This window comes from Astatotilapia calliptera, chromosome 17, assembly GCF_964374335.1.
Source record: "Astatotilapia calliptera chromosome 17, fAstCal68.1, whole genome shotgun sequence".
Lineage (NCBI taxonomy): Eukaryota > Metazoa > Chordata > Actinopteri > Cichliformes > Cichlidae > Astatotilapia > Astatotilapia calliptera.
The window spans coordinates 26,314,247-26,338,679 of NC_137438.1; the positions used below are offsets into that span (position 1 = coordinate 26,314,247).

Here is a 24,433-nt window from a genome sequence, read left to right on the forward strand (position 1 = left end):
GAGCTGCAGTGGCTCTTCAGGCTCCTAATCCAGACAAACAGATACTCTCTTCCATCTCTTTCCTGTGGTCAGACAGGCCTGAGGCTTAGATTTTAAACCACTCAAAAAGTCCAGCGCCTAGTTTGCCTGTCCACCTCCAACTCTCAGGAGACCCCTACCATTATATAGATAACACATAGCAGCCGACTTTCTTCTCTCCCACCTGACTCCAGTCTCTGTCAGCCTGCCGCCCCTGCAGGATGGAGCAAAAAAAAAAAAAGGAAATTGCAGATGGCCAATTTAATGGTCGGTTGCCAGAAGCAATGTTAGATCCTTTTGGCGATGGGAGCTGCCTTCCATGGGGAGAGGGAGACAGAGTTCCTTCTTGCGCGGTCGCTCGGCCATCATACAGCCTTTTATACATTTTAATAATTTAATGGCCAATTAGATGTGGAAGAAAGAAGGAAGGCATGAATTTTAAAGGAAAGAGCTGCCTGGTAAAAAAAGGAGAGAGGTTTGACTTGTTAGTAGGAAAAAAAATAGGAATTTCTCAGGTTCAATTCCTAGAAAACATTTCCCAGAGAAAAGCAAACATCCAAACATCCAAAGTCCAAACATCTTACTGTTTTGCTCTATTTTTTAACAACTATCTTTAATCAGTTGAGTCACAAAGTGAAAGAAACTCCAGTTTTTCTTCCTCAGTTAATTTCCACTTACTTTTTCACAGTGGTTATTTTAATTACATCCCTGGTGTTCTTCAACTTATAAAACAGGAGTCTGGGTGGTAATTTAATGATAGCGTAAAAATATGCCATTGCCATTCATTTTCATTATTCCAGCGTAATAAAATAATCTTTTTGTTTTTTCATGTTTTGATTGTGAGCTCTAAATATTACAATAACCGTACACCTTAGGTTATATTTGCTGTAATGATGAAGCTCGTCAGATAGATAAAGCCATCTGTTACACCATGTGAATGCCAGTTAGAGCCAACATTAACTACTAGGTAGTGAGTTCCAACCAAAACCAGCTGCAACATTTCTACATATATTGTTGCACAGAGCGATATGAAATGGACAAAATTAGAATAACTCGTGACTGTAATTTGAAATAGCTTTAGGGTTGGCTGTTATGGAAAGAGATGTTTACATTTACCACTCTTCCCCATCGAGGATGCCCCGGGGAGGGGCGTTACCTCTGCAGAATCCGGTGGGTACATGAAAAGTGTAGCTTAAGCTTTAAAAATTGCAAAAACAAATGCATTGGAGTGCGCCTGAACAAGTTTTACCAAAACAATGACAATAACTAAAAGGCAATGAAATAGCAAAATGTTATTTGTAAATGATGATGGGCGGGAGGAGTACTAGCAGATGATTTTGTTCAGCGGTGCAGGAGAGATCCTCACTTATCTGGATATGAGTTTGGTGTAGTCTGCTGAAGGAACAGAGATGCTGTGGCGGAGATGAGGTCTCCGAATAAACTCTTATCCGTCGTTTTTTCTTTTCTCTTTTTTTTGCTAAGAAAAAAATCCTTAACAGTATGGATACAAGATAGACATGGCCTTCAGTACCTAAAGGCTGCATTATTTTTAATGACCACCAGGGGGCTGGATCCCCTGGTTGCAAAAAGCTGTCCAGTTGTATAGAAGTCTATAGGAAAATTACTCTCAGCTGCCTTGCTGTGCTTTGTGTTCTGAGGACTTTGTTGGCTAAATCTCTAGTTCCAACTCATATTCAATAAAATATGAAGTTCATTTTGTAAATTATGGTTATTATTAGAGTCAGAAAGGAGGATTATTGCCAATGAGTTCTGTGTCAGATCCACCCCTTGCATGACAGGTTTACATAAGGGAAAACCTTCAGTGTGAAGCTTCATAACTGGACACTACCCACTCCGATCGCTGCGTCCATCTATTTATACCATCTCTGCTTTTATTTCATGATTGTGTTGTGACAAAGAAATCTCAGCTCCTCCTTCCTTTTGTTTCATTTTTGATCTTTTTTGTTAATTGAGGTGATTTCCTTCTGTTTTTTTTAAGAAAAGAAGTTACTTTCAGTAACACTGTAGACTTAAATCACCGTGGCTTTTAGATGTGACAGCATTTCCACCACTTACTCAAACTTCAAAGTCCAGGTTTCTGTGATGCTTCGAGTTATTTAAGTTCACACGCGGCGTATACTTTTTCCTCAGCTTCAGCTCATTAAGGGTCCGGGAATCGTGTCTTTGGTTCAGAGGTTCTAATCCCACCAGTCTCCGTAATCTCTTTAGAGCTGCTCGCTTCTATTTCTTATTGCAGCCTTTAGGTTTTTCACAATGTGAACATGATGTTTCAATAGGTGCTTCTTCATGTTTCCCTTGATATATGTGTAAAAATTTGTCTCAGATGCTTGAGCCTAGTTAATTGCGCATAAGCAGAGCCTTCATGTGCTCTAGCAGGCACACTTGAGTGGATGAGGTCACCGATTTAAAAGGAAGCCTCCAAGGAAAGTAGTGTCTGATCTTTTAAGTGACAGAAGAATCTCTCAGACTTTGGATGAATATAATCCAATGTCTCACTCTCTCTCATCTGTTTGTTGTGCGAAAAACTCGAAAAGAAAAAGTCCGGTCAGTCACATAAAACTTGCAGTTTTTTCACTCTGCATGAAAATGCTTTTAGAAGCTTGAGACTTGCAATGGCTTAAGGAAAGACTGTAACTTTGTGGTTTTATTGGTCACTTCACATCTAAAAATGCCAGCACACTTTTTTTTTCCCTTAGGTTTTGAGGTATTGGCTCTTCCAGTTACCCTTTGTGTGAGCCTTTTATAGCATTTTCCAGCTTTTTGGAAGAAAATGATTTATCACATTAAATCTCAACAGCACTCATTAAAATAAAAAATATATAAATCCATAAACATGAGGTTATGAGGTTTTCACATTGACTGATGGAGACTGTCAACAGTACTGGACTGCTGCCAGTACTTAAACTGAATGACAGTAAAATGTAAAATCAACTTAGACGACTGTGGAAGGAGCTGTTGCATCACAGCCAAATGAAAACCTGCAGTTCCCAGAGGTGGGGAGTTGGTTCTGAGCAGAGACCGAAACTAAGAGAGCGAGAGAGAGATGGTTATTATTCAGTCCAAGTCATGCAGAAACCCATAGTTATATTCCACGGAAATCCAGGCACTGGGCTAGTAAGTGATTTATATGCAGAGGAGGTAATGGAAGAACTTCGCAATAATAAATATGCTGTTCTTTAAATGGTTGCGATTAGCTCGCAATTAGATGTGTGCAGGTCAAGATTACTTTGCAAGTGTGCACGTCTTTGTGCAGATGATGGTGAATTAGCTGGAACAACATCTCAAGTGCAGAACTCATCTGACATTACAAGGCTAACATCCTAACCCGCTCTCGCTTCTCTCATCCTTACTTTCTTTATTCCGTGCCCGTTCTGCTGCCTCTTTGCATCTACATTATGTACACAGGAATTATTTTTCAGTGCTGCTTTTCCTTTATTAAAATTTTATGGAAATGCAGATTTTATTTTTTTTAATGTCATGTCATCTCCTGGGATTAACAGAAGCAGATATATTTACTTTTAAGACACTTAAAAGGGGGGGGGGGGGGGGGGGGTACTGAGGTTCTTCCCAGTAGAGAGGGAGAGGATAAAATGGGCCAAAATAACAGCTCTTCTAGTTGCTTTCTTATATATTAGCAAACCTTTAACTAAACGTGTTCCTTTAAACACCAAGGTAAGCAATGAACCCTGAAACTGTTCAATGGGTCTATATTTTAGAGTGTGTGTGTGTGGTTAGTTTAAAAGGTTTGGGGAGCTCTGATTTGCATAAAATAGGCTAAATGTAAACTTGATTCAAATGGGGAGAAGCCAAATCAAATCCATTCAGTGAAACTGCAACACTTTGGCAACAGAACGCATTTCCCAGCTGCTGTCGTAGTCAGTGATTGGGAAGTGTGGAAATCACAGAAGCTGTGGACATATACCATCAGAGTGAGGCTGCGCTTTAGCCAAATGTTGCTTTGATCTAAAATTTGCATTTTAAGATGTCCAGAGCTTGTCAGTGATATCCATCTTTTAGATCCCTTCATCCTGCTCTCATTTTCACAGGGAATTTGACAACTTGGTGATATTATGTGATGTATGAGAATCTAAAGTTCCTTTGCACTCTACTGTACGTCTATAGCTAAACTTTGTTTTCCAGATAACTTTTACGGCACCCCAAAGCCTCCGGCTGAGCCCAGCGCTCTGCTGCTAAATGTAACGGACCAGCTGCTCCCGGGCGCCAGACCCAGCTCAGAGGGCAAGAGGAAACGCAACAAGTCAGTCAGCAACATGGAAAAAGCCAGCATCGAGCCCCCCGAGGAGGAGGAGGAGGAGAGACCCATTGTCAATGGCAACGGTGTTGCTGTCACCCCAGGTCAGTCCCGACAGCAACCTCCACAGACGCACAGAGGCAAAGGTCACTTCTGCCGAAGGCTTCATCATGACAGCAGGGTCTGAGGTCACGCTTGGGCTCAGTCTGATCTGCATGTTACAGCGACAGTCTCTTTAAGGGCGGTTGCCTAGCAACAGATGCAGGAACAGATTGTTTTTACATGCATTTCTTTGAAAATGATTTTACGGCAGATTATCACTTTTAATTGGTTACACAAATATCTTTATATGTAGTTTAATGACGTGATATATAAACAGTGAACGGCAATTCGCTCTCGCAGTGATTACCTCTGCGGCACAAACAGTTTATGATTAAAGCATTAGTGCTGCTGCTCTCTAGAATTTGATATCATTCATTAGGTACCATTTTTAAACAGTGTCTCAGAACAGATAGGCAAGGGGCAAACACATATTTTGCTCCCCAATTCAACAAAAGCCTGTAGGCTGTTTAAAAATCAACAAGGGCATTTTATTAAGTGCTTTCTCTCATTTGTGAATCAGCCCTGTAGAAAGTGCTGTTATCCTCTTTGTAAATACAGAAAATTGGCAGAAAAGGGGTTTAACATTCTGTGTAACAAGGCCAAACCTCTAGAGCTTGTCGTTATCCATAAACTGATAGAGAAAGGTGCCATTCTCTGCACTGAAAGACTAGACTAAAAAGACGTATCTAAGTATATCTTCTAGTGTGTTCACTTGTTATAACAAGTAAACACACAAACACAGATACATGGAGTTGCTCCGTCACGCACTGAAACCCGTGATCACATGAATAGGCGATCATAAAAACACCATTATGAGTTCGAATTTTGTGATTCCAAATCCAGAGCCACGCTTCGGTCCTGTGACTTTCTAAGATGGTTTCATGGCCTCAGGAAAAGACTTTCACTGCACAGCATCAGTCAGAGCAGCACAGAAGCTCAAGGAGTCTGGGTGCTGATTTCAGCTGATCCCTGCACTTACTTTTATATTGTGCTGCAGCTGTATTTTTGGATGTAATTACGGCTATATACTATGGAGCTGTTAAGGTGATATTTTGAGAAGGGAAGTTTGGTTAAAGGATGCAATATTGGTTTCCTTTTGGCAACGAGGTCAAACAAGGTAAGATTCATGATTTGCGGAAGAAAAACAAACAGAAAATACTCAGATTAAATGTTCTAAGGGTGAAGTGATGATTTTCCTTTAAATATCATATTTGTTTTACTGGATCAGAGACATAAAATACCTGAATTGATGAAAGGAAATCAGAAGCAAAAAAAAGTTTAAAAAGTAGATTGTGTGTTTTTTTGCATGTTATTTTACACTTTGACTTTACTTTCATTTTGTCTGGAGCCTGCTGTGGATGATAAAATAATATAAATCTCTGACATTGTGATCTCATTAAAACTCAGCATGTAAAAGCTAAGACTTTGACACAAGACCTACTGTATGGTAGTCAACTTTTAATGAAGCTGACATGATTTATGTTTTTACCTGCTTATTAACAGTAATCTCAATCTAGTGGTAGTGGGGGTTTCTTAAAAAGGTTTTTGTCATCTTTGGAGACCCCAAACTGAAGCAGAGCACCACTTTTATGACCAGAATGCCATCGGTTCAAATTTGTACATGAAGTGTTGAAAAGTTTTTATAAATCAAGAGTGGAAATATCTTCAGCAATAGTGAGATGCTCAAAAACGTCATGCTGAGGCATGTTGTTTGTTAAAGTGGGCAGCTTCTCTCGGCTCAGGAGGAGTTTTGTCTCTGAAAGGGACCGAGTGTGGGCTGACCAGGAGAGCAGAAGGGGAATCAATAGAGCACAGCAGGCTCTGTGATCTAAGCAGATCACTACCTCGCGCTTTCCCTCCCATAGATTATCTCTCAATCCGCTACTTTCATTTGTCCCCTCTTCACTTCCCTCCACCAAACCTCCTCTGGGATGAGCTCACACTTGCCATCTCTTTCTCTGTCTTCCCATTTTTCTCTCGCTAACACTTTCACACACTGCCACAACTCAAAGTAGGGCATCACCGCCTGCTACTTTCTCAATCTCTATTGTCTCCTCTGATTTATTCATCTTTCTGTCTTGTTAACCTCAATCACTCCCTCTGTTCCCTCCTGTCTTTCCCCAATGTCACCACTTCCTCTCACCTTTTTCTAATCACTCTTTCCTCTTTTTTCTGCCTCCACCCCTAGCCCCTTCTCTCAATCAGTCCCTTCACATTTTCCACACTTCAGCTCCCTTGTCTTTCACTCTCCTCGCCCTCCCCCGTTCCTCTCCGATGATAATGTCATGCCTGACTCATCTTGTCCTGTTGTCACCTCAGAATCAAGTGAACATGAGGACAAGAGCACAGATGCTTCAGGGGACGTCGGCCCGCAGATCAACCCAGCAGAGGCCCCGAGCGAGGTACCCAAAGATGATGGACAGATCCCGAAGATGGCAGTGCCCAAACCAGATGAGAACGATGAGCTAGGGCCGCTGCCAGACAACTGGGAGATGGCATACACTGAGAAAGGAGAAGTCTACTTCATAGAGTAAGTGTTTGAATGATATATGCATTCAGACTTTTCTCAGATATTCTTGAAATTGATGATGTTTATAAGTGATTTTTAAAGACCTCAGCGGGGTGTAAAGTGACAAAAAAACTTTAGCTAAAAAAACGTTCTTCTTTTAAAGTAAGGTCTCTGAAAAATGAGCAAAATATAATTTTCTAGAACTTTCCTTTCCTTCACTTTTGTTTTTGCCATTTTTAAAGTATTATGTTAAAAAAAAAACTTATATCAAGCCTGTTTTGATGATACATGTAAACAAAAAAACTTTTAAAATTGGAATTTGAACGTTGTTTTGCATTCCCGTAGTTATTGGAATATTTTCTTTTACCGTCAGCCATTTGTTGTGTGCAGCTGTGGACAGAATGGATATCTGTACAAACTCACGTCACAATAATTATAAATCCTTTAATATAGCAGTCCTCAACCTTTTTTGTGCCGCAGTATATGTCCGTCAATATTTTCATGGACCGGCCTTTAAGGTGTCGCGGATAAATACAATAAAATAAAACCAGTACTGGTACCAAAAAAAGAAGATTTATTCATAACACACAGGAAAAGACCCAGGGAAACCAAGTTAACGATAAAAACGATTTTTTTTTAAAAAAACTATAAAAATCGATAAAACCATAAATTTCACACCTGCCTCAACAATCGCGGCCCCGTACCAAACGACTCACAGACCGGTCCGTGGCCCGGTGATTGGGGACCGCTGCTCAAATATATCAGCTGACCATTGATGTCAGCTGATATTACTTCACCAATAAAAATATCTGCTTGCCAATCATCTGTTTGTGTTGGCTGCATGTTAAAAAATATCATGGCACGAAAAATTATCGGTATCAACTATGAGACAAACTGTTGCTTTAAACATTGGTGCTGGGATTATACAAGAATTTCATTAAAGGCATTGCTCTGTAATAATAAGCAGCTTACACATTTCTTAAAAACAAAAGTAGAAAAATGAACAAATTGATAATCGATTGAACTGATTGGACAGGTTGACAGGTGAAGTCAGGCATGGACTATAATGCTCAGAAACAACATTGTGATCTGTAGTGAGAGTAGGGACCAGGTGGGAGAGAGTCTGGTGAAGTGGGAGGTATGCTCTGGGGAGAAGAGGAAGGCAGGTGGAAAGGTGAAGTTGCAAGGACCACAGGTAGTGAAAGTTGAAGGGGTTTAAATACTTGGGGTCAACCGTCCGAAGGAACGGGCAGTGCCAAACCGAGGTGAGGAAGAGAGCGCAGGCAGGGTGTAGTGGATAGAGACGAGCGTTAGATGATGTATGGTTTGGAAACAGTAGCACTGACATAAAGACGGGAAGCTGAGCTGGAGGCAGCTTGTTAAGATTTTCAATGGGAGTGACCGGGATGGACGGGATTAGAAATGAGTACGTCAGAGGGACAGCTCTGAATCTGAGCGCCATACTCAGAGATCATGTCATTTGCCTTACATCCTAAGAAGATTGCTAAAGATGTGGTCACTTTATGTTTTCAGCACTGTTTAATTGCCTCTGTGCTCAGCACACACACACAGACTATATGTGATACATGGTGGTTTTAAAGATTTAAAGCTCCCCAGAAATACCTTGCTACGTAGAACTCTTATAAACGCTCTAAAGTTTAATTCATTGGAGTTGTTAGTATTTTACAGCTGCAGTAAAACCATGGGGTGAATTTTTATTACATAAGAATAATTGAGTTGCTGTGTGTTTTTGCAGTGGTGTGGTGGGAATTGCGTGTGCATTTGAGTTCTTGTAAAACATTAACAAATGTAGATATAGCAGAGAGGGGTTTTTGCAATTGCGAAAAAGTTTGGGGGCTTTTCTGCACCAGTTGATCATTTCAGTGATTAGGAGAAATCTCTCCGTAGAATCAGCTGAATCCCAGCCTGCTTGAGCGCACTCTTTTAACTGCTAGAAGCTTCGCAGCAGCACCAAAGTAAGAAATGAGACAGGGTTGTCAGCCAGCCAGGCACATGTTGTCTCTTCATGTCTATTTGCCACAGATGCAAACTTTTAATTCCTATCCTCTGCAGACAACTCGCCATATGTCTCCTACCCCAAACAGAGAAACCTCATGCTCCCACATCCATCAAGCACATTACACAACTAATTCACTTAGCCTACCGCATTTATAGCATCAAGGGTTTTTTTTCTACGCATAAGTGATGCCAGGAGGATGCTTGTCTTTGATTGGCCTCCAAATAAGATCAATTCGTTTACCTACTGCTCTTGAAGTGAGGTGTCTGAGAAGAGGAATAGACGGAGGAAGAGGGAAGGGGAAAAAAGTGATTAAAAATAGCAAAGGCGGAAAAAAGAGAGGGTGACAGGGAGGACAAGAAAATGAGTAAGGAGGTAGTACGTTTTATATACTATAGGTAGTAATGGAGAAGAAATGACTGAAAGGCTAAAGTAGAGGAAAGAAAAGAGAATAAAAAGCTCTGATGAAAAAGATTCAACATTTAAGCCAAAGACTTTAACTTGCACTGAAGTTCACTTCATGCTCTTCTGTATTTGGCATGAAGCTTCTTGTTCCTCTTTTATCTGTCCATTTTTTTCTACTCAGGCTTCTGTTCATAGCTCAAAGGACAGCAATGCACCATTCAATCAGTCTGTTACTTTGGTCCAGACTAAAATACCTCAATACACTTTGAGAAAAAATCTACAATGAAACAGCTGTGATTTCTGGCAAAGATGCAGTTTCAACCTTGTAAATATATAAAGATCTCTGCTCTGACATGTTTTGCCTATAACTAATTAAACAATTAATTGATTGATCAAGAAAATATATATTTTAATGAAATGTATTTATTTATTTTATTTATTTTCAGTTATTCAATTTCAGTTATTTGTATTTAAAATAACTGATTTGTATGACAGAAACGCCTTGTTCTGTGCAGCATTTAATACTAATCAGCAAATGTCAACATGTTAACTCAGTTAATTAAGCTAGTCACAGCGCAAACACAATGTTGCAGGGCTATAACAACTATCTGGTTGTTCTACGTAGTTTTTTTATATATATTTATTTTAATTATTCTAATATTCCAGCAATTAGTATTCTGGATAAACATCATCATCCAGCAGGTTGTTGGCACTCTTTTGGGGTTAGGATGTATTTTATCCATATAAAAGCAGAAGATTTTCCCTTTCAAATAAAATTATATACTTTAACAGCTATACAAGTTAGCCTAACCCTAACCTTGTGTTTTATTTTTTTATTTAACCTTTATTTAACCAGGAATGTCCCGTTGAGATCAAAAACCTCTTTTTCAAAAACCTCTTAATATTGAGTAAATGACTAATTTGAAAAGACACCGAGAACCAACAACAATTCGGCAGCTGTATAGAGGATGTTCTTATTTTTTAGCTTATTATTTCAGTTTAATATCCTGTAAATTATGCACTTGGCTATCAGATTTACAGTCTTAGCATCGAGCTGTGTGCTGTTTTTGTGGTCTGTGGGCTTTGTTTCTGGATTTTGTTTAGTTTTTTGCATCTTGGGAAGTTTTCAGTTCTCATTTAGTCCTAGTATTTTGAATCTTCCTTTCTAGTTGTATTTCATTACTGTTTCTAGTATTCTCATGTGTTTCCTTTTGTCTATCCTCCTGTATCTTTCCCATGTGCCAAGCTCAGTCTTGCGTCTGATTCCCTGGTTGCTGTCGCTTACTCCGTGTTGCACTTTGGCAGTTAGTTGTCTTTTGTGACTTACTTTTAGTTTTACTACCTCCCCTGTGATAGTGCTGAATCTGTGAACCCGTGTCTTCTTTCCTCCCAGCTGTGTCTTATTTCCTGATTAGCCCTCAGTGTTTTTATGTGTATAAATAGCCACAGTTTCCCTCTCTCTTTTGCCTCAGTGTCCATTAACCCTGTTGGTGTGTTTCCTGGTGTTACTCCTGTATGTATGGTACCTTACGGACTCTATGCCAATAAACAGGAGTTGGTTTTTTTTTTTCTGTTTATCTTGCCTGCTTCCTGACTCTGCATTTGGGTCCTAGCCCCACATTCCTAACAGCGATAAGCTCTATGGAGGTGTTAACAGAGACTAAAGGTGTTTTCACATCTGCGCTGTTTAGTCCATTTAAATCCAACTCTGGTTCATTTGTGCTGATTTGACCAGACTTGCACTCAAGTGCATCAAGAGGAGCAGTTCAGCAGTTTGTCTCAGGTCCGTTTCTAAACGAGAATGTTTCCTTTATGTTAACATGATCTACTCATAATCTGACCTGGGTACCAGCTGCATGCTGTAAACTGTAAGAGTAAACCAACTCTAGCCCCTGGCTGAAAAATAAGTCAGGGACTCACTTAGTTGTGTTATCCACCAGGCCAGACAAAAGCGACTACTTCTTGTATTTTATTTTGTTGCTGTGTGGTCTGAGAGTTCTCACGTGGTTTGTTGTGGCACAATTAGGTTTTCTTGGAGTCTGTTTGGAGTTTTATTTTTGTGAAAAGCAACCAAGCCACAGAGAAAAACTACTAGTTCACAAAGTCACCAGCTGATTCAGACGAGAGTGAACAAAGTGTGTCGGTGTGAAAACGCCCTAAAAGAAGCTGATTCATTGCACTTCAGTGAATCAGGTGAGAGAAACATGCCAGACTACTTTTTGCTCGGTGATTACTTTTGTGTTTTTCCCTTTGTCTTCTTTGTCATCAACAGACCATCACTTAACTTAACTTTATTATCTCTATATTTTGCATTTTGCATGTTTTCAAGACTGTTCCTCTCTGTAAATCTATATGTGTTTGACGCCTAGCTGCAAAGAAAATATCCTGCGGGAAAACACAAAAGTTAAAAGTATTAAAGAGAAAAAAGATATAAGAAGGTCTCCTCGCTGCATCCTCTTCCTTTATCTTCTCGCTTCCTTTATCTTTTTACTGTAGGCATTTTCAACACCTCCCCTGACTTTTCCCTTCCTACTATTGTTCTGTCATCATGAAGGGAGGCCATTGTGGGTCCAGAGCTTCAGACAAGCCGCGTAGATGCATTGCGCTTCCCTGGCACATCATCATATCTGATCTAGATCCAGCTCTCTGCCTGGGGCTCTGGCTGAATCTGCCAAGCCCACAGCTGTTCCTCTCCATCACTCCCCCAGTCACCCCTCTATCCATTCCTATCCCTTCTCCTCTCCTCCTCCCCCGCCCGCTAATGAGAGACAGTGAGCAAATTAAAAGTATTGATTGCCATTTTGTTAACCTAAAGCATTTTTCGTCTCTCTTGTCACCTTTTTTAGACGCAGGCACTCAAGGGAGTCTCATCTTTCCTCTCTGAAATGATTCTCTGGCTGAATTAAGAATCCACCAACCTCCTTCTCTCTCTTTGTGCCAAGTCTCCTCTCTCTCGCCATCTATCACACTGCCTCTCACGCTCTCTCTGTCTTTTCTTCACAGCCACAACACTAAGACAACATCGTGGCTGGACCCGAGGCTAGCCAAGAAAGCAAAGCCGCCCGAGGAATGCAAAGAGGATGGTGAGTACAGCAGCTCCATCGTCTATTCGTTTTTCCTCTTTTATGCTTTTCTGCCTCTTACATTCACTGATGCTAACTACACACTGGAATGTAAGTTGCTCACGGCATTAATTTCAAGAGATTAAAATCTTGCCTGTTGCTCTGATGAGCTGCATAGTGGCATGATTTCCTGCAAGTCGGTGGAAGGACATTTGCTAAATTGTGTACGCTGGTACAGGATTTGTATGTTTTAGGAGTTATGTAGAGGCAGCGCTAATGTGTGTGGCAGCCCGCGCTGCAGTTGATAGGAAGCCCCGTGATATGTGTGCTTAAAACCCAGGACCAAAGAGACTGGAGGTTACAAAGACTTCTTTATTCTCAACCGAGCGAGATCTGAAGTGTCCTTTATCCACCCACACACTCGATAAACACACAACAAAAAGAAAGGAGAGAGATGAATGTCAATGCATTTTTATAGACAAATACAAATACACAAGTGAGTTGTATCTTTCTCTTTTTTTCTCACATCTAGCCTTCCTGCTTCCCCTTTCTTTTTGTGCGTGACCAAGAGGGGGTTTATCAACTGAGTTATAGGCGCTGCGGGAGCAGTGCAGTTGAATATGAGTTGAATATGAATAATAGGATGGACAGAGACAGAGAAGAGAAGTGACTACCTTGCTTACTTGTTTCTCTTTTCAGTGCATGCTTGTTTATGGTGGGAGGGCAGCAAGGTTTTTTCAGGATGCATATTCCTGGAAGCACATAAATACATTGGACACTGAATGAGTGTTCAGACGGCAAGTCATGTGAGCAAATGACACCTCGCCCCAGGTCAAATTGAACCTGCCCTGTGTTGCCAGTTGTATGACAGACAGTTACATATGTTGGTGTATTGTTTAGTTTTGGAAATGTGGCAAATGATAATTGGAAGTGTACTAATAAACTTTCATGAGGCTACAGTCACAATACGGAAAACGGTAATTACAGACTTGGCACAAATTATTGCCAAAGTGCGCAATGAACTTGTGATCTCGTTCCCTTTTAGCTCGTTGCTTTGAAAACAGAGACCAGCTTTGCGACCACTCGCAGTCAGCTGCCGTCTTTAAACTGACTTTGGTGTGTCGAAACAGCAATAACATGGAGTCAGTCTGCTATCGGTCTGTAGCTGTGATTAAATCAGCAGAAATGACAAATCTGTCACCATCTACATTCACAGAAATTCACATTAACCAGTTACTCCAGCCAGAAATGTAGATTTGAAACAGAAGTTCAGAAATTCCTCTACAAATAATGACACAGTTCCTGCAGGATAGCAAGTGACACAGACACTCAGCCAGCTTACCTTTTAATGGAAATATAACCAGAATGCAACAAGTTGGCAGGCAGTTGAGTCCCTTGTTGCAAAGAGTTATTGGCAGTTTTTCTGCATTTGTAAATTCAGAGTGATTGCAGTTGGTCTTAGAGACAGAAGTTTAGAGACAGAAGGTGACATGTGCCATCATCTTTGGACCAGTTGGTCACTATAGCTACTTGCAATCAGAAGCTGAATGCGAAAAGAAAATCAGTAGGCTACCACTGATGTTTTCCTAGTTTCAAGGAGGCTGCCATCCTTCTTTTACTTTTTTTCTGTTGTCACTGAGCCATAGGCAGATTAGACAACAAGCTTTTGTGAAATAAAGCTGAACAACCACCTCAGTATAAAACATCTCAGCTATTATATGGAGTTTGAAATCATAACAGCTTTGGTGCTCATCTGCCAGCACAAGGTAACTGATATCTGAAACGCCTCGACAACAATTAAATGAATTCTGTAGTTTTGAGTGTTTCCAGAGATTCTGTGATCCTCTTCTTCCTCTCCTGCTGTGTTTTTGACTATACTTACGTTGCATAATTAAGTTACCTGGAATAAAATATACCTTAAGGTCGCCCAAGCCGAGATTCTACACAAGTCCATCATTTAAAAATTAGCTGAACAAATACTCAAATGGTGCAATATTCCTGCACAGCCCTAGAAATTCAATACAGACACTACTGCCTCCTCTCCACCTACAAATGAATTCCAGTGACTCTGACCTTTCATCTCGCACAAACACCTGATCAGAAATCTAATTTTCACAGCTCTTGACCTAACACCAGTCAGATTCCTTAAAAAACTAGAAAACGAATGATATTCATACCAGCTTGCACTGTTTTGTCTACAACTACTTCCTGCTCAACATGTTTTCATTTTCATAACTGCATAACTACAGCCTCGCAGAGCTGCATGGTTATTGTTTTTCAATCAACTACACATTAAATATTCACTGGTGTGTACCATGAAGTTAAATAAAATCTACATCCTACATAAAGTACATAAGATGATGAAGGATTCCGGCATGTTTTAAGTGAAAATAGAAATATTTGTATTTGCGGTTTGGTAGCATTAAACATGGGGACTCATAGCCTGTTTTAACCTTCCAAAAAATTGCCTCTTATTCAAAAGAACCCCCATGTAGTCACTGAAACTCCCCTTTCTCTCTAAATCTTCAGACATTAAAGGGAGAATGATCTCCAAGATGATGAAATGACACAGAAACAAAGACAAAGGCGCCTGTGAGGAATTAGTCCAAATGTGATTGTGCTTTCATCTCCAAGACTTCCAATCCTATTTATCCACCAAGGACACACCACATGAGGAGATGTGCTGATATTTGCAAGGATCGCTGCTGATCTTCTCGGGGCGTCTCATCCACTTAGTTAGTCCCAGCGGTACGAATCAAAGTCAGGCAAGAGAGTCAACTGTATAGCAGTTGATAACAGTGGCTTCAGGTCGGGATCAGCCGAATGAAAAAGTTCAGTGACTGCACCTGTAAAAAAAAAAAAAAAAAAAAAAAGGTAAAAAACGCACCTGTTTGAAATATAGCTGTTATCTCCTTCAAGGTTTTCTCCTTGTGCACCTTCAGCACTTATCTGCAGGTTCACTATGCGCCTTAAAGGTTTAGAGATCAAACGGCTTCTGTGTTGAAATAACGCAGCTTTAATGTTTAGGATCTCTGGTCATGAGAAACGGGTCTCAGTTTATTTTAACTTCTTGAAGTTTAAGGACGGTCAACGAAGCATAAATTGTGGTTTCTGTGTCATCATCGCCAGTACACATGATATTGAATATAAGTAGGTTTTTTTCTCACCATCACCTTCCTCCCCAAAGCTAAGTCTTTGCAACTTCTTCCTCTTTCCCATATTGAAATTCACATTTAATGGAGTCCTGGGAAAACAGTGTGGCTCATCAGGGATACAATCTTGAGGGATGCAACAGCCAAATTTAAAGTAGTTACAGTTTTTGTTTTTTATAGCTGTAGTCATTGAACTTTGTGACTGCTCAATTCTCAAGTGGAAAACACAGGAGAATTGTTGAGCTCAGTAATAAGTTATAGCTGAATGCTGCACCTCAGTGGGTCAAAATGGGCAAATTTCCTTATAGTTTGGAATATTGAATTTCCTGAAAGAGATTTCTGATTTTGTTACGGTGTTAACTGCAAGCGCACGTTGTTATGTGGGTTAAACCTCGACTTAAAGAATCTTATTTAATTCTGGGATCTTTTTAGCCATCTCACTGCATCAACATCTCAGCCTCACACAGCTTTTGGTTCATTTGACTTTGTGTTCGGAGATTTGTTAATTCCATAATTAAGCTGTTGACCTCTGTATTTATTTAGCTTTCAGATATATTTCTTTTGACGATCCAAGACTTAAAGATCCGCCAGGGAAGATAATACGGTGGTGTGCACTTTGCTCTGCTTTGTAGGTTTTAGTAACTCAAAGTGTGTTTCTGTGTCAGCAGCCATACGAGATGTATGTAGTTCAGCCAAACTTCCACAGCCTGGTGACACCAGCCACCCCTGAGAGCTGAGCTCAGTTAGGAGAGAAAAGCTGCCTCTGTAAATTCGGTATTGATTGGGGGAAAGGTGTGGGCGTGTGCGTGTCCATGTTTGAACCCGAGCCATGCTCTGATAAGCACTAACAGGATCGTGGGGTGGAGTCTCTGAGGTGTGACGAGACAACAGGGAGAGAGAAGGAGGAAGAGGAGTACAGTATTAAGTCAGACTTTGAGTGTAGAGGAGAGGAGTGAAAGTGAAGAGCACACATGGAAGAAGTGCTTATGCACTGGACTTAAACCGCAATACTTAAGGTTCTTTATTACAAATTTGATAGGAGAATTGTACTGTCACCAGAGTACACTTAAGGAGGAAAGCTTTGCTTTGTTGCAAATTATTTTCGTATCTGGTCGTATCATTTCTCTAAGTCAACTGTTATCTAGCAGTTGCGATTAAACAAAAGGCTAACAAGGCAAGAAATAAGGAGCCAGATGATCGAGCTTGTTATCTCCTAATCCTGTGAGATAATCACCAACCTTAGTCAGAGGGACTTGTGTACTTGGAAAAGTGTGAATATGAAATTTTTTTTAAATAAATGTATATAAAATAAAGTGATTAAGTGATCGACAAAGCCACTGTGACCATGCCTATGTTACACGGCTCTGAGGTAGGTTTCATTCTGTGGAGGGAGAATTTTCTTTGCTCACAGACGAGCCGAATCTCTTACGTCAACACAAGACTAAGGAATACGAAAGCTGCCTGCATAGGTCATACATACTGAAATACACAATTCACAATTTGCTTTAAGTACTAGTGACGTGTTTAATCTTAGTATAATGCATGATATTTTAAGTGTTTTGGACGTAAAGCCTTTCATCTTAAAAGCAGCTGGTAACTGCAGCTGTCAGACAGATGTTATGCTGTTAAAATCTACAGTTTCCCTCCTAAAATGAGGTGAAATAGAGATTTAAAAAACCCCAACTGACTGTTTAGAACCTCAGCGCTGTACCTAACAGCCATATGTGAGTAAATGTTTTCACCTCTGGTGAAGACAACTTGTTCCCTCTCATGTTTAAAGTCAGTTGCAACGCATACAACCAGATTCTGTCAAAATATGCGCAGAAATGTGTGCTCGGGTTAGGGTGCTCATTCCTGCATGTTCAAAGGAGCGTCAGCTTCAGTGAAGACAGAGCAGCTGACATCACAGGCGCCTTGTAGTTACATAACTCGCTCTATATTTCTCCCTCACTCTTTCTGCCTATATTTTTTCTCACCTCCACTCTCTACCTCTATATCCTCTATATCATCCTCTCTCCCTCGTGTCCTCGTGCCTCTTCTTTTTTGTTTTGGTTTTAAAAAAAAAACTAGGTAGGACAGGCTTTTTACAGAACCTCCCTCTTTGCTTTTATTCCCACTCTCTCACTTAAAATTGCCTGGTTGTGTTTTTTTTTTCTATCCTGCCAAATATTTGTTGGCCTGGAAAAAAATAAACTGAATGGGCCATACTCTTGTCTCACCTCTTTACTTATTCAGCTGGTTTTCTCCCTTTTATTTGCCTTCACAGGTAAAGAGAAAGAGAATTCCCCCGATAAGTAAACTAAAAGCAGTTTGTTCTCACTGTTTCTTCATGTTTAATTAGCTGTCAGTTTGTCCTATCTGGAGAAGATATGCTATATATCAGGGGAAGTTATACTACATACAGTATAACGTAGTGTATGAATAGACGCATAAATTGCAGGGAGGGATTATTACTCTGATCGTGCTTAATCGTATTACAGCGCCTCTTGTCTTTTGCCTCTGTGAATCCCAAAAGACGGGGCTCGTGCATACAGAGGGCAGCAAACGCAGACAAGTAATTACATTCTGGTCATGTGAGGAGCTTCACGGCCAAACACACAAAGTTATTATCGTGTCTCACAGGCTAGCTTTGGGCTCACACTTCCTTCTTGTGCTCTCTCCAGGGGAACTAGCAGGACCAGCGTTTTACTCGTTTTTCTTTGCTTTTCTCACATCTGCAGTTTAAAAAAAAAAAAAAATGGCATCCATTGCATGTATTTGTGTGTCCCTCCGATACTTCATCACTTCTGTCCAGATGGGACAGCGCTACTCCAGCCTGGGAAATGCCATCTCTCCTTTCGCTGTGATGTCAATTTAGCCAGCTCAGCGGGACTTTGTAGATCGATTTTGTGATTTTTGTGGGGTGCAGGGTGTTGTTTGTGAATGTGAAGACACACTCACCCTGCAGTGAGTGTGTGTGCACTTCTACAGGTGAGTTATTATAGATGGCGAAACGCAGCGCCCTCCTTCACCTTGAGCCTTTCTGCAGCAGTCGGGAGCGGAGTCGGAGGGGTTGGGGATGGCAGGCGTAGATGTCGACAGCATGATTGATGGGTGTATTTTGAGAACATCCCCAGCAGAGCATGCCTGAGGCCTGGAGATTGGATGCAAGGAAGACTGTGTGGCAGGTGTTTGTGTGACATGCAGCTTCTGAATTAAATGTCATTGTGTGAATAACAGTGTAAATACCAGCACTGCACTTTTTTTAAATTAGCATAAATAAACCTAGATGATATATACAATACTGCATTAAGGTAATTTATGTTGATTTATGATGATTTTAAGGATACCTTTAAGCATTATTATTTATTTTCTTTTGAAAAAATGAGACAAAAAGCAAAATGAACCTAAGACTGTGCCACAGAGCTTCCCTGGTGCCCAAAGTTATTAAAGGATACTAACAATCAAAAGGTCACACCGTTATATCCCTCCACACGGGTATTGAAGTTCAGGAAGTAGCAGAATATGACCCACATAATTCTGCTGCCCAGAATAGTCAGTAGTGCATTAAATGTGTACTACACCACAGCAACGATCCAATGCATTATTTACTTTTGTTTGAGTAATGTTTGCTGCAAACTACACTGTCCGGCTATGATAGGAAAATACTGAGCCTTTTTTAAAAGTGGAGCTATATTTGTGTGCGTTCTATAAAAGATTTACTTCTTCAAAAGGAACTGTTGGGTTTGGGTCTGAGAGCCAAAAAGAGGGTAAAGAGCTGAGAGAAAGATTAATTTATAGACTTTTTAAACTCCATTTTCCTTTTTAATTAAAATATTCAGAGCCGATTTTAATACTTGAGATCGAGGTGGATGTCTTTGCAAAGTGTGAAAACTACAGGGAAGACCGGCATTGTTTTTGGACTTTCCACTATGATTTATGGTGGAAAGCACTGTGCTGCAAAGTTATTAATGGTTTTTTTCATTACCCATGGCCTACCATACCACGCCAATGGGTTTCTTTGATTTACAAAAGTAGCATTTCTTTGTAATGACAGTAGACTCACAGTTGCGCTTATTTTTCTTAACACATCTTTGGCTGTTCATCATCTGTATCGGAAATGGATGGTTCATTAAAGTTTAAAGCTTTCCGAGTGTACTTGCACTTTATTATGTTAAAAGAAGGATATAATTTGTATGGGTTATTATGCAGTGGTGGCACATTTTCTGTGGTCTATGAGGCAAAATAAGAGTGACACCCGTGATTTAGATGTCAAGTAAGCTCACTTTAAAGTGCTTTGTCTGTGACTTTTAAAAAAAGAACAGTACATAATTCTGCTGATTCAGGTCTGTGTTTGTTATGTTCTTCTGTACTTAGATATCAGTGTCAGATTAGGAACCAGTCAGATGCTTATCTGGGCAAATATCCATACAGCCAATCACACAGCAGCAACTTGTTGCATTTAGTCATGAAGAAATGGTCAAGACCTGCGAAGGTCAGACCAGCCATCAGAATGAGTAAGAATAGTTGGTCTGAGTATTTCAGAAACTGCTCATCTGCTGAGGCATTCTCAGATATTTTTAGATATCTCTAAGTCTGACAAAGAGAAAATATCCAGTGCAGCAGTTCTCTGGGTGAAAATGCCTTGTTGTGTGCCAGAGATCAGAGGAGAATCCTTCAAGCTGATAGGAAGGCTACGGTAACTCAAATTATGTCTCATGACAATAAACGTATGTAGAAGTGTACAGCACATCCGGTCTTGAAGCAGATGGGCTACAGCAGCAGACAACCACACCGGATGGCACTCCTTTCAACTAAGAGCAGGAAACTGAGACTACAATTTGCACTTGCTCACCAGGGGGTCTTGATTTGTGCTGTAGCATTTGGTAGGCAGGATCAGAATTTTTTTATAATCAGCATAAAAACATGGATCCATCCTGCCTTATATCAATGATTCGGGCGTAATGATGTTCTGGATATTTCTTTTGGTACACTTTGAGCCCCTTAGTACCACCTGAGTATCATTTTAATGCCACAGCCTACCTGAGTATTGCTGACCAAGTGCATCCCTCTGTGACTGCCGGGTACCCATCGTCTGATGGCTGCATTCATGTCACAAAGCTCAGATCATCTCAACCTGGTTTCATAAACATGAAAGTGTAACGGCTACAGTAGCAAGGTGTGCCTAATAAATGTCTGAGTGGATCATTTGATCTAAAATTAAGCATTTTTATATCAGTTAGTTTATACAAACTTGTTTACAGAGGTATGTGAACAAAGTCTACCCTAATACATTATTTTATGTTATTCACAGCATCCTGGAGGCTATAACGAAACACTATACTCTACATAATTACCTTGTTTAACACCTAACAAAAGGATTTCACAAATTTTTCTCTGACCCCAGCAGGATGAAAAAAGAGTGCTTCGGAGGGTAACGCTAGAAACAAAAAATAAAAAGGAGAAAGCGTGCGCTTGTCTGTTTGCAGCTGCATGCAGCTGTAAGTGTTTTTCCCAAAGAGTTTATCCAAATAAACCCGAACTTTGGAGACAACAGAGGAGGGGATAAGTGCCAGGTCACACTTCAGTACATCTCCTCCTGTCACTGGAATGCCCTGATAAGGTACAAGCTTGTGAATTCTGCTTTTTTTCCTCACTTTTATTCTACTGCTTAACTGTTGTCTGCTTGCTTTGAGTTAGAGACCAGTGAGACACTGAAGTAGAGCAAAGGAAAGGAGGGTTTCCACGCCACGCAGGTGCATTTAAAAGGAAAACAAGCTGTGGAAAAAATGGCAGCTCATTGAAATGGAGAAATATACAACAGAGGAAAACACTGCTGCCAGCAAGTGACACAATTAACTGATTTGCTGTCAAAGCCACGGCTGTTGCTTTGACTTTTCCTGTCACGGCGCAGATGTATTGGTTTATTAATCATCTTCTGAAAGACTGAGTAAACAATCTTTGCCCAGTAGGAAAAAAATATGTGTGGTATATATCTGTTGGACCCGCATGTGACAAATACAGCAGTAAATCATGAGCACATCACTGTGTATCAAACCCTGTCACAGCCTGTGTGGTTTTAAATCACTGTAAGCAGATTCAGCCGTATGATTAACTGACAGCTGTTAGAATGACTCAGCTTGTGCAGTTGTCCCCGGGGAGCCATAGCTTGTTGGCCATGTAGTCACAGAAACATATGCACATGCTGAACTACAAGTTTGCTGCACTGATAGTAAAGAGCCGCCAAAATTTAAACACTCCATGAAAGGCAGTGTAGTTGCTGGACTTGAAGTTCATGACTGATAGCAAGAAGATTCATAAAATTTGTGATGGGAGCAGCAGATCGCTTACTTGTGTGGAGCAAAGCACAACTATCCACCAGTGTGACGCACCGACTAAAGAAAAAAGGAGGGGGCGATTTGTCAGTAGATCGGTCTTATGGTCTCAGCTGGAGCTAGGATGTCAACAGCCCCTCAGCCCAAGTGCATCATGTCAAGAGGAGTTAGCTAATGCTAACATGGTGCCAAGCAAGCTGAGGACACATTTAGAAACCAAGCATCCTTTCTGTCAGGAGCACAGGAAGCAGGAGCTTTTTCTGGACCGTGTCAGTGTGTCTGATGAGTTGATGCAGGTGATTTCTCTTGTAGTGGAGCTTATTGCAAAATTTAAGAAAAAGTCATGCAAAGTTAAAAAGCTGCAAATGGGGTATCTAAAATGATTTTGTCTTTTAGTATACTGATAAGAAGTACTGCCAACATGTTTGTTGCATTAAAATTTTAGCTTACCCTTTGGTGTTTCTTAAGCATTTAACATTTGAAAACCACAGATCTAACTTCCAAAGCACAGACACTGACGCATTTCAGTTAGATTTTTTTGTTAAAGAAATAAAGTCCTGTAGAACGCACAGTTATTTTCTTTCCCTATAAAACATTTGCATGACAGTTTTTGCTAAAATCATTTAAACTTACATTGTTTAAATACATTTTTAACTTATTGAACCTAGCATTAGCCCACAATTACAGTACATTGGGTTATAAAATCTGATCTCGACCGCATCATGGGATGACCCAGCTGATACCTTCCCGTACAGGCTGTGCCTCCGCAAGCCGCTTTGTAACCCACCTCCACCTTAGTCCTTTGCCCATGATTTTGTGTCCAAAGGAAAGTGTACCCCTCTGTTCAAGGACAGACAAAAAAAAGCCTTTTTATTACTTCACCTGAAGAAAGCGTGCTTCCACATAATAACTAGGATTTCGATTTTTCTGCTTCTGTGTGCCCCTCTGACAGACAGCACGTCCCTGTCTTTGTTAATATTTTTCATATCTACTATCATCGATGCTTGTTGTTTTCCGTACTGGAGGGTCTGGTTTCTTCCCTTCCAAACAGAAGGGGAGAGCATGTCACCAAATGTAGATTACTGCAGATGGAATAACAATTTTCGCCTTTTTCAGTTTACCACCATATTAACAGTTTTTATCTTCCCTCTCTTTGTCGACTCATTGTTATATTCCTTGATGTGATATTCCTACACTTCCTGATCAAGGAAGAATAAGTTAGCAACCCCCACTTTTCCAGCCTCCTTTTTTTAAAATGCCTTCTGTTCTTCTGCTCTAGTGTGACAGAAAATGGTAAACTGCGCTTGTCTTGCAGGTGAGGCTTTTTCTGCTACGTCTTGTTTGACCATCAACAAGCCCAGAAAGTCTCAGAAATCATCCGACGGGGCCGGTGAGCAGCTCTCAAAGCGCACAGGCCCCCTTTGATTGCGGTTTTGATTATGACAGACAGGATAGTCATTATCAGCACAAAACTGTAGAGTATTTTTTTAAGTGCTGATTGGAGAGGCAGCCGAGTTCATGAATTATAGGTTAGACTGACTGAGAAAATATTGAGACTGAGTTCATCATCACTTTCAGGTCTTCTGAAAATATTCAGTTTCAGTCACAACCAAGTAGGTTTAGCTCTTTGTTGTTTGGTGGTTCCTGAGAGAAATAATGATGGCGGCGTTATGAAGAAAAAGACCTGAAGAGAGCAGGAAGACCTTCGCTTAGATATATACATTTACATAGACACGGTTCATTACATACTAATGTTTGAGTGTTAAATGTTCCTGATTTTTCCATTCAGGCTTTTAGTACTGCAAATTTCTGCTGAGCTTCACAGTGGGCCGTGGATAATCTTAAAATAAATGGCTCCGTTTTTCTGCAAACACCACTATTTATCATTTTGAACAAAGTGGGTGTTGAATTCACAGGTAGTCTAGTATATTAATGTTCAATTGAGCAAGTGGGCAGCAAGTTCTGTCCCTGCGACAAAAACAAATAGTGCTAATACCTTATTTCATCTGCCGAGACATGCTGGCTTTAAATGTGTGCACAATGTGGTTCTTCTTTCTGCAGTAGCTGATGTCTACAGTGGGATTTTTACCAGACAGGCAGAGTTTTTGTTGCAAGCCAAGTCAAGTCAAGTTGCAGTAGACAGATGCCAGGTAAAGGCTTAAAAAGGTTCAATAAGTTATCATATTTTTCTTTTTTTACACTTCTTTATATGCTTTACAAGTTGCTTTTTGCTTTTATTGTGAAATAGTCACAGGAAATGCTTTTATCAACCAGGTTAGCCTCACTGTTAAAAATGCATTAAAAAAAAACAAGATGCTGATTATTTATTGAGGTTTTAAATATTGGAAGAGAATAGCTGTGCAAACAGCTGGCTGATGAGTACTTTGCTTTTACTCTGTAGCTCGGCAACCAAATTTTCTGTGTCCTGCTAAGAGGCCAATTTATTGACTGACACCTTTATTAATGTGAGGTTGTTTGTTGAGCTCCACTGCAAACACAGTTGACAAAAAGCCTTGAACGTTGGCTTTAGTATTGAATGAAAGATACAATAAAAAGTGTTGAAAAAAGAAAGTATTTTTTT

At 40.3% G+C, this 24,433-nt stretch overlaps 1 protein-coding gene across 10 annotated transcripts in view; it reads left to right on the forward strand.

Annotated features, from left to right (window-relative positions):
* Nucleotides 1–24,433, forward strand: part of magi2a (membrane associated guanylate kinase, WW and PDZ domain containing 2a) — a 256,526-nt gene that overhangs the window by 168,647 nt on the left and 63,446 nt on the right. For all 10 annotated transcript variants that reach the window (XM_080292089.1, XM_026146239.2, XM_026146241.2 and 7 more), the window contains 3 exons: nt 4,180–4,395; nt 6,713–6,923; nt 12,328–12,407. In XM_080292089.1, coding sequence (XP_080148215.1) covers nt 4,180–4,395; nt 6,713–6,923; nt 12,328–12,407 — 507 coding nt within the window. The remainder of the gene's footprint in view (nt 1–4,179; nt 4,396–6,712; nt 6,924–12,327; nt 12,408–24,433) is intronic.